Source organism: Ailuropoda melanoleuca, chromosome 13, assembly GCF_002007445.2.
Source record: "Ailuropoda melanoleuca isolate Jingjing chromosome 13, ASM200744v2, whole genome shotgun sequence".
Taxonomy (NCBI): Eukaryota; Metazoa; Chordata; class Mammalia; order Carnivora; family Ursidae; genus Ailuropoda; species Ailuropoda melanoleuca.
Genome location: NC_048230.1, coordinates 61,430,314 through 61,440,310, shown reverse-complemented (window position 1 = coordinate 61,440,310; position 9,997 = coordinate 61,430,314). Strand labels below are relative to the sequence as shown.

The 9,997-nt window shown below is 55.3% G+C and overlaps 1 protein-coding gene across 1 annotated transcript in view; it reads left to right on the top strand.

The window, feature by feature from the left end:
* The window catches only part of SGK2 (serum/glucocorticoid regulated kinase 2), a 14,870-nt gene extending 4,990 nt beyond the window's left edge, over positions 1-9,880 (top strand). Inside the window, exons 2-11 of the mRNA XM_034641589.1 lie at positions 1,775-1,834; positions 2,211-2,260; positions 2,783-2,840; positions 3,042-3,125; positions 4,015-4,143; positions 5,331-5,443; positions 5,731-5,767; positions 6,776-6,862; positions 8,996-9,091; positions 9,869-9,880. Coding sequence (XP_034497480.1) covers positions 1,799-1,834; positions 2,211-2,260; positions 2,783-2,840; positions 3,042-3,125; positions 4,015-4,143; positions 5,331-5,443; positions 5,731-5,767; positions 6,776-6,862; positions 8,996-9,091; positions 9,869-9,880 — 702 coding nt within the window. The 5' untranslated portion in view covers positions 1,775-1,798. The remainder of the gene's footprint in view (positions 1-1,774; positions 1,835-2,210; positions 2,261-2,782; positions 2,841-3,041; positions 3,126-4,014; positions 4,144-5,330; positions 5,444-5,730; positions 5,768-6,775; positions 6,863-8,995; positions 9,092-9,868) is intronic.
* The last annotated feature ends 117 nt before the right edge of the window (positions 9,881-9,997 follow it).

Here is a 9,997-nt window from a genome sequence, read left to right as displayed (position 1 = left end):
TTTATTTGTTTCCTGTGTATTGATTTTGAAAAGTTCTTTGTAGATCTTGGATACTAATATTTTATCTGTAGTGTCATTTGCAAATATCCAGAAGCCCATCTCTACACACAATGAGAACACAGTTACAGAGGTACAGACACACTGGACACACTGACAGAATTCAATACACAGTCACACTGGTACGCACAAGCAGAACACATCAGTCTTCTACACATAGGCTCACACACACACAAAAGCAACACATGGGGACATACTGATATGCCAGACACACAAGCACATCTGTGCACAAGACACCTGAACATACACACACACACACACGCAGCCTGAGCCCCACAATCGCACACACTCCAACAAGCCCCAAGCGTCAACAGGGCATTCCCGCAGCTATTGCCCACCCCCTTCCACCCACCCCCCCAGGGGGAGGCGATGTCCCCGAGGGAACAGAGGTCTCTGGTCCCATCTTAAGCTCTGCTGGATCCCACGTGACATCAACAGCCCCCTTGCTGCTGCTGCGGCTGCTGGGAGCTCTGAGCTGGGTGCTGGGGCCGGGCCAGCGCCAGGCACAGACACTTCAGCCCTTGTTGGGAGAACAGAGAGAGGCTCTCTTGTCCACGGCCTGTCCTCCGGCTCCAACTGCTGGTTCTTTCAGCGGCCTCTCCTCAGGCTGCGCAGGTATGTGGGGCCGGAGAGGCCAAGGCCTGGCAAAAGGGCCTACGGGGCCAGCCCAGGAGAGGGTGTGGCAGCGTTGGGGGCCCCTCCGGGGGAGCACAGACCATGGGGCACTGGCTGAAGCCAGGCTACACGTCCTACCCAGGCAGTTCTGCAGCTCATTCTCCCGAGGCCCCACAAGGCTGGACCTTTTGGAGCAGCCTGGGCTAAGGGGTTACCTCCTTTTCCCTGGGGTCACTTTGTCAGCACCCAAGAATGCCATGGGGGTGGTTGCTCTAGGATCCTCCCTTGTAAAGATGGGTGGTTTTTACCCAGAAAGGCTAGGCTGCAGCCTAGACCCCCAGCAGGTCCTGGGATGTACAGTACCTGCAGCCCCTGTGAGCAACTGGGTTCTTAGGTGGGATCTCAGTTCTTAGCCTTGGCCTCCCAAGCAGGGCGTGCCCTGGGCATCCTGGAGCCAGGGCCTGGACACGCCAGCCTCCCTCACCCTGCAGGCCAGGAGCAGGAAAGACACTGTGCTCCTCGCTGCGCAGACCAGCTGGTCATACTCTTCATTGTTTGATCTCAAACAGACTCTAGTCAGGCTTGGGTCATCTCTTCATGGCTCTGCCCCAAGGCCCCCAGGGCAGCTGCCATTCCATGGGCATTAAGTAGATGTCCATGTGGCAGGGAGATAATAGTCAACACAACACAGATCCCATCTCAGGGCTGTCCACAGGAATTCAGGCTTGCCTATACCTGTCTGGGAGCCTGGGGAGCCCAGCCTTCCAGCCCTGGCTATCCTGGACTTCCGGAGCTGCCCTGGCTCACAGGGATCTTGGCGTACTGGCAGTCCCCAACCCTTGAAAAGATTCAGCCTGGGAGGCACACTCCTGGCCATTCTCCCTGGCTCTCTCTTGAGATGTTTGATTAGAGAGGCTGGGTCCAGGGTACATCAGTTCTTGTCCCTTGCAGGGGTCACTGGCCTCGGGTAGGAGATGCTCAGACTGGCAGATACATGGGGTTGGGGAGGGGTGGAGAGTGCAGCAGTGCCTAAAGCCTTAGACAGGTGACACTCCTTCCCCAACAACAGCTCTCTCATGCCTGGTCCCTCTTGTGTCCCCAGAGCCCATCTGATCACTGCTATAGAATGGACTCTAGCCCAGCTGGGACCCCCAGTCCTCAGGTGAGCGGGTCTTGGTTCCCCTACCCACCACCAGGGGGCTCCCTTCCTCCTCCAGGGGAAATCGATGGAAGCTCAGGCCAGCCTGGTGGGCCCACCTAGAGCAGGACTAGGTCACTGAGTCCACGAAAGTGGGCTGTTTGCAGGGTAAACAGAGCACAGAGTTGGGCAAGAGCTTCAAGAAAAAAATGGGGTGTTAGGAGAAGCAGATGAGATGGTGGGTGGTTGGGTGGGTTGGTAGACCAGTGGAAAGAAGGAAGGAGGAAGCAGGCAGGGTAATAGAGAAGGGAGCGGGGCCTAGGCAAGGGGAAAGCAGGGGCCGAGGATCCTAACACACAGTCACTGCTGATCTTACTAACTTTTCTGTAAATGTCTTTAGCCCTCAAGGGCCAATGGGAACATCAACTTGGGACCTTCAGCCAACCCAAAGTGAGTTCTGGTCCCTCAAGCAACTTTCCTCTCTGGCTTTCCTCATACCTGACTGCCCTCTCCTTGGGAATCTGATCCAAGTTCTCTGGTCTACCGTCAAGACCCTCTGCCCCCTGGGACCCAGAACTGTCCCCCAGCTTTATCTCCCACTAATTCCCCAGCCTTTGCCCATGCTGAGTCGCATGCCTGAAATGCCCCCCTAAGTCTGCATTGTTAGCAATTCCCTACTTTTCAGGCCCTTCTCAGGTTTGGGGGGCCCAATTTCTTGCCTTCAGTTGTGTCTGGTTTTCTTCCCAACTTGCCTGTTGGTTACTCGACTATGGATCCCCAGGGGCAGGAGCCAGTCCTCCAAGCCCACTTGGCTGGGAGAACACGGCATGCTTCAGTGGTGAGGAGGCTTGGCTCTTGGAAAGCTCCCTCTATTCCCCAGCTTCTAAGTTAAAGAGAAGCCTGGATTTGATCTCAGGAGCCAGGTTTCCCAAGTTCACAAATGCTGACCTGTGTTCTTCCCCCTCCCCCCAGTGCCCGGCCCACCGACTTTGACTTCCTGAAAGTCATTGGCAAAGGGAGCTATGGGAAGGTGAGTGACACAGTGAGTTGGGAGGCGTGGGTCTTCCCTTCTCCAGACTCCTCCACCCTCTGCCTGTGGCTTTTGTGTGCAAAGCGGGAGCTCGCAAACCTGCATCACGGACTCGGGGCCAGAGCTAGGGGCTGATGGAGAAATCCAAAGCTCAGAGGAGTCATCCCCGCCGCGGGGCCTTGCGTTTGTGCTTCTGCACAGGTCCTGCTGGCCAAGCACAAGTCTGATGGGGTGTTCTACGCAGTGAAAGTGCTGCAGAAGAAGTCCATCTTAAAGAAGAAAGAGGTACCAGAGCTTGTGCTCAGGCATTTCCCCTCCTGCTTCTTGACCCCAGCCTCAGGTGGTTTCCCGAGATGGGTCCCAGCTCTGAAGGACCCCTGGGGCTGGGTGCAGCAGTGGTCATAGCAGACAGAGGGCCGACAGTGCTGACAGTGCTTCTCAAGGAAGCCAGGCCAACAGGCTCACCCACAGGGCCTTCGGGAGGACCCCGGCCCAGCCCTCCATGCTCCCCTGGGAAATTCAGGGCGCCATGGCCGACAAGCCCCCTGCCCTGTCTAGCTGCCAGCCTCCCTGTATGTGTGGTGTTGGAGCCACTTTCTACTCTCCAACGGCCCCTCAAGCCACAGCCATCCTGGAGTTCTAGTTCTTCAGCTGACTTGAGTCTCTTTAATTCCACCCCCCCCTCCCAGGGGGATAGAGCAGACCCCGAGAGAGGATTGACTTCTCAATCAGAGGACTCAGGCTAGGGAATTAAAGTTAACAAGGACATCCTGAGGGCAGATAGGGGTGGTCATTAGGAAGGGGGTGGCCTGGCAGCTGGCCTCTAATGTAGGGCATCCAGGCAGGAAAAACAGCGTGAACAAAAGCATGAATGTGGCTCCCTGTATGCAGTAATCACGTATGCTTTCCTTATGGCCCGGGGGGGAGGGGGACAGAGGTTTCTGACCCGGGGGCTGCAGCTGCACCTACGTGGCTCGGGATGAGGCTGACCATTCAGAATCTTGGCTACCAGGCAAGGAGCCTGGCTCTGACGGCACTAAGGAGCCACGGTGGGTATTTGAGCAGGGGCATGAGAAGGTCCTGGGCAGGGCAACCCCCATGAGTGAGTCTGTGCCAGGGTACAAGGGGCTGTGGTGCGTTGTGACCTGGGCCCCTGCCTATGACTCCACAGCAGAACCACATCATGGCGGAGCGCAGTGTGCTTCTGAAGAACGTGCAGCACCCCTTCCTTGTGGGCCTGCGCTACTCCTTCCAGACGCCTGAGAAGCTCTACTTCGTGCTCGACTATGTCAACGGGGGAGAGGTGGGTGGACCCCTAGGGAGGCTTCCCTGGGCTGGACTCTTACAGGCCCAGTGTGTACCAGATTCTGGAATGATCTCACCTCATCCTCACAACAGACCCATTTTGTAGCTGAAAACCTGAGGCTCAGGAGGTAACTCCCTTGCTCAAGGCCCCCCAGTCTGCCCCTGACAGAGCCAGGATTTGAAGGCAAGTCTGTTTGGCTCCCAGCCGCAGCATTTCTTGACTTTCCCCACGCAAGGCTGCCCAGACTCACTGGAGCGCACCTGGGCAAGGTCAGTGTTAGTGGAGCTCTGGGGTGAAGACCCCAATGCCCCCTTTTTCTACCACAGGCCACTAGGTGGGGGTGACTGGTCCCTGTGGTAAACAGAGACCCGAGGCCACTTGTGACCCAGAAGCACAGTGGGGATAAGCTGGGCTCCGTCCTGGACTTCACTGTGTCTCTCTGGGCAGGTGACCCCAGATTGAGCCCAGTGACCTCATGACTTTTGGCCTGACACCAAGAGGGGAGTGTTTGCTCTGGATCCCTAAGTCCCCTGGTGGAGATAAAGGCCTTTCCAAGGCCAACAAAACAGACCAAAGCAATTGGCCCAGGGGCAGACCTAGGCTGGGCTCAGTTGGACAGCTATGAGCATCTTATTGCCTAGGGGGAAGGAAAAGTACATCTTTGAGCAACCCGGGCTCGAATGGCAGCTCTGCCAGTTATGAGCTACATGGCCCTGGGCAAGTCGCCTGACCCCTCCCAGTTTCCTGCTAGGTGAAACTGGCATCATATTTGATACCTTAAAGGTAGTCATGGGTATTAAATGAGATAAGAGACCTGAAAGGGTCTGGCTTTGAGCCTGGAACCCAGTGGCTGCTCAATCCATGCAGATTAAGCTCTCCTGCTGACACTTTGGACACCCGACTGCTCTCTAGGGTGGGGGCCAGCATGCCCCCCGCCTTTTTTAAGTAGGCATAGAGTCCAACGTGGGGCTTGAACTCACGACTCTGAGATCAAGGCCTGAGCTGAGATCAAGAGTCAGATGCTTAACCAACTGGGACCCCCAGGCACCCCAAGCAAGCCCTTTTCCATCGGAGTACATTACAGCTCAGAGAGCAGGTGACTCGCCCCGTTGCCCCACACTCTGCACTCTAGGAGCTGGAGCCCCCCACCCGGAGACCGTCTCACACACCTCCTCCCCTTCCAGCTCTTCTTCCACCTGCAGCGGGAACGCCGGTTCCTAGAGCCCCGGGCCCGGTTCTACGCCGCCGAGGTGGCCAGCGCCATCGGCTACCTGCACTCCCTCAATGTCATTTACAGGTGAGGCCCACCTGTGGCTCCGAGCCAGGCCTGGCCCTTCTGCCACAAATGCCAGGGGTTCTGTGGCCCCCAAGGTCCTGGTGAACGTGGCCCTCTGTGTGAGGAGGACGGCCCAGCAGTGGGAGTAGACTAGGAGCTTCCTTGCTGCGATCAAGTGCCCGTTCTCCTTGGGCTCTCCCTCCACAACTCCGTGAGCCTCCAGGAATAGTCCTCCTGCCAGGACCCGGGTTCCCTGCTCTCCTCACTAAGTGAGACATCACAGTGCTCTTTTCTCTTGTTTTCTGCAGGGACCTGAAACCAGAGAACATTCTCTTGGACTGCCAGGTTGGTGTGTGTGTGTTTGTGTGTGTGCATGTGCGCGCGTGTGCGCATAGCTGCACATATGTGCTGTGTGTAGGAGTGTGTGTGCAAGCATTGTACCTGCGTCCATATGGGTAGGGATGCATCCGAGTATGTGTGCGCATGTATGTGCGTGTGTGTGTGTGTGTGTGTACGAGGTCTGCGGGGGCAGGAGAGGAGCCAGGTGGAGGCTCTTGGAATTTGTAGTCTCTCCATGTCTCAGACTAGGTCCCCTGGAAAGAGCTGGAGTGTTGAGTGCAGATGGTTATTGGGAATGCTCTTAAGAGATCCAGTTTTAAGGGGGTGAGGAGGCAAGATTGGGAGAGGAGGAAGCCCACCTGCATTGCGGTTGCAAATGAGGAGGCCTCGGCTGATCTTACAGGGGTGGGGAGGGCCCAAGCTGGGGCAACTCTTTAGAACTGTTCCAAGTTGAGGCAAGGAGGCTGGGCTTTTGTGCCCCTGCATCGACCGGTCATTGAGTGTCGATTGGCCCTTGGGAGGGGCGTAACTTTGGGTGAGCGCTATGTGCCAGAAGTGGGGGGGGGGATGGGCATGACTGCTTCTAAAGGGAGGATCTGAGCAGAGCCTCACAGTATCCACTCACCCCACGATCTCCACCAGCCGCCCACCTGCCCAGCTGCCACAAGATATGGTTCCTTTCTCAACCGCCAGCCCTCTGTCAAGGGAGCTGCCATCACCAGTCCCCTCCAGCAAGGACATTTGTGGAGCTGCCATGTTGTAGGGCATGGGTCTAAGTCTGTGATAAGCTGGGGGGAGCAGACAGTGCAACGCTATCCCCCCACCTTGCCCCTTGTACTGCTCCTGGCACCCAGTCTAGGAGCTGTGGGTCTCTAAGTGGAACCTAGAGCCTGTGCCAGAGCCGTAAGACCCCACAGCTACTGCCCTGGGGTGAAGCACCTGGGCTTTGGGGTTAGGCCTGGCCATACCTTTAGCTTAGGCCACCCTCCAGCCCCCGCTCACCCTCCTCTGCAGGGACACGTGGTGCTGACGGATTTTGGCCTCTGCAAGGAAGGTGTAGAGCCTGAGGAGACCACATCCACGTTCTGTGGCACCCCGGAGGTAAGCCAAACCTGGTAGGAGAGGTCAGAGGCCAGGTCATGAGTGGTTGAGCTTCAACTCCTGCTTAGAGCCAACAGGCTACACCGGGGGCGGGGAGGCTCCCTCCTGTCACCCGAGCCCTTGCGCTGACCTGGCTGTGCGCTCTGCCTCGGTTTTCCCTTCTATGTAATGGGGGCACCAGCTCTGGGGGCTGCTGGTGAAGCTATGCGGCAATGCGGTCTACAGAAGTAGAAACTGCCATGCACACCGTATGCTCAGTGTAAAGTCTCCCAACAGCCACCTTTAAAAAGTAAAAAGAAACAGGTGGAATGCATTTTAATAATATATTTTAATTAAGCCAATAGATACAAAATATTGTCATTTCAACATACAATAAAATTGTTGAGATAGTTTATTCTTTTCTTCTAACTAAGTCTTTGAAATCCAGAGTGTATCTTACACTTACGGTCCACCTCAGCTGAGCTCAATCTCATTGCAAGCGTTCGGTAGCCACGTGCGATGGGTGGCTGCCATACTGGACAGCCTGCCCTACAGGGTGAAGTCCACGTGCTGCAGGAGGGCTTGGCCTGACAGTTAAGATCAGGGCTTGCAAATGTAAAACGCTGGTCCACTCCCCTCTTCCAACCGCCAAGAGCCTGGCGGGGCTAAAATCTGTGGGTCTCAGCAGTAATTCCTACGTGTCTATGTGTCCTGCCAAGGCCTCCCTGCAGCCTTGCAGTGAAAATCTTTCCTTGGACTCCCACCAGTGTTGACCTTTGGACCTTGGACCCAAAGGGGCTCCCAGTTGACAGGTATCTGTGTGGGGGCTGGGAGGCAGAGGCTGCAGGCCTGGGAAGCTCCTCCTGATCTGGCATGGGAGAGGACTTTAGCTGCTCGGTTGTTCTCTGTATGCCAGAAAATCTGGATCTCCGATCTCAGCTGGGCCTGCTCCATTTGGTTTTGGGGCAGCTGATGGACTGGTGATCTCTCTGAGCAGGAGCCGTTGTCTGTGTTTGCACATGGCAGGTGTCCGCTGGACAGACTGGTGTCCCAAAGCCTGACAACCCAGCCATCCCTTCCTTGGACATTGCCAGCGGCTAGGAGCAGGGCATAGGACACCCTGGATTGTGTAGGAGACGTGGGGCCCCAGCACGTCGTCTCTTCCATAACTCAGCCACTGCTGTGATGCCAGGAAGCACAGACAAGAGTACCCATGGTTTCTCCCATTGTTCAAGGCCTACACACATATCCTATTACACCTAGATTAGCACATAGCCTTAAAACAGCCCCCAGGGAGGGATCCTGCAACCCCATTTTATGGAGGAAGAAATCAAGGTTCTGGGAGGTTAAATGAACCCTACATAGAGCTCAGGTCTGGGTAACTTCCCGCCCTTCCCCAGACTCACAGTCTCTCAAAATGGCTTTGTCAGTTGCTGAGACCCCTTTCCTTAGTGGCAGAGATGCCAGGCTAAGGGGTCACCAAGCTCTTGGGTTTGACAGAAAGCACAGCTCTGCCTCAGGTCCTCTTCTTGTTGGAAGGCACAGCTCTGCAGCATGCATCTATCTGTCAGTATGAACTCAAGTGTCACCTCCTCTTTCCTGATTCCTATCCACCTCTCTGTCACTGAGGTTTCCAGTACAAGTATGGGCCACATTTACTTACACTTCACCATTAGTCTCCCCAGTGCACTGTGAGTACTCACAGGGCTTTCCTGTTCCCAGGACACCAACTGGATGCTTTTGTGCAAATTAGATAAAGGCACCCCCTTGGGCACATTAATTAGAAAAAGTTACTCCATTAAACATTAATAAAGTTGCCAGATATAACCCTATACTAGGGTTATACCTTGGTGAGTTAATCACAGCCAGGCTTACATCTCCCTATATCCTTTTGGCTGCTACTTTTATATGGCACATCATTTATATAACTGTACAAGGCAGTCCTGCCTGATCTTCCCTATGTCCCCAGCATGTTGGTGAGGGGTCACGCACAGAGTAGGCCTTTGGCAAATGGATGCTGATTGAGCATACGCAGAGACAAGTGAATATCATAGCAGGGTCAACCCCTGGTGAAATGTTCTTCCAAGTGCCCTGTTTACAAATGGGGAGACTGAGGCCAAGTGTCTTTCAGATAAGTGTATTTTTCCTCAACAGTACTTGGCTCCAGAAGTGCTTCGTAAAGAGCCCTATGATCGGGCAGTGGACTGGTGGTGCTTGGGGGCAGTTCTCTACGAGATGCTGCAAGGCCTGGTGAGTGGGGCGTAGCCATCTGCAAGGGACATGCGGCTCTGGGAAGAGGTGGGGGTGGATCTCTCCCTGTGTGGCCTCCTCAGGCTTTTCAAGGAACTGAATGAGCCATCTCTCTAGTCCAAGCTCAAAAAGAGGATGTGAGGATTATGTATGTTTTTTCCATAACGTTAGTTCAGCACTTTACAACCCACCATCTCATACGTTACTTTTTTGGCACCTAGAAACAGCCTTTGGAGGCTGCCACTGTAGGAAATGGAGTTGTTCTTATTTACTGAGTGGGAACTGAGGCCCAGAAAGGTCTCGGTGCCGGTAGCTTGTGGAACGAACCCTGGGCCCATTCCGGGGCTGCCTGCTCAGGTGGAGGCTTGCGGAGGCTCACCCCAGCTTACGTGCTGCTCTGGGGTGGCTTCGCCGACAGAGCGTGGGGGATATGAAAGAATGGGCTCCGTGGAGTCAGGAAAAGGAAGAGCCAGCAGAGGAGGCGGTGAAGAGCCTCAGGAAAGAGGAGGCTCTGGGCATGGATGGGGGCCTGGGTCTCTTCCTGGCCATGTGGCTTCATCTCTCTGAGCCTTGTCTTAACCAACAAATGACTGCCCGTTTCCAAAGACGGCTGTGACGCTGGGCTGGAAGGATGAATGTTCACTTTGCAAAGTGCAGAGTTGGTGCCCAAGCTGGGTTAAGAGAGCTGGATAGGGGATGCTCCTGGGAGGTCCCCTCTCAGCCTTTCCACCAGCCCTCTCCCCTGTGCCCGAAGCCGAGCTCTCTGTCTCTCTCCAGACTGCGGCATGAGCCATTGCACAAGACACAGTCTGGCGGAATCCTTCCATTACCTGGCTTTGCTCCAAGTCTCCCTGAGACCTTTCCCCCCTTTAGCATGGATGAGCCTCCAGCTTCTCTCTCTCTCTC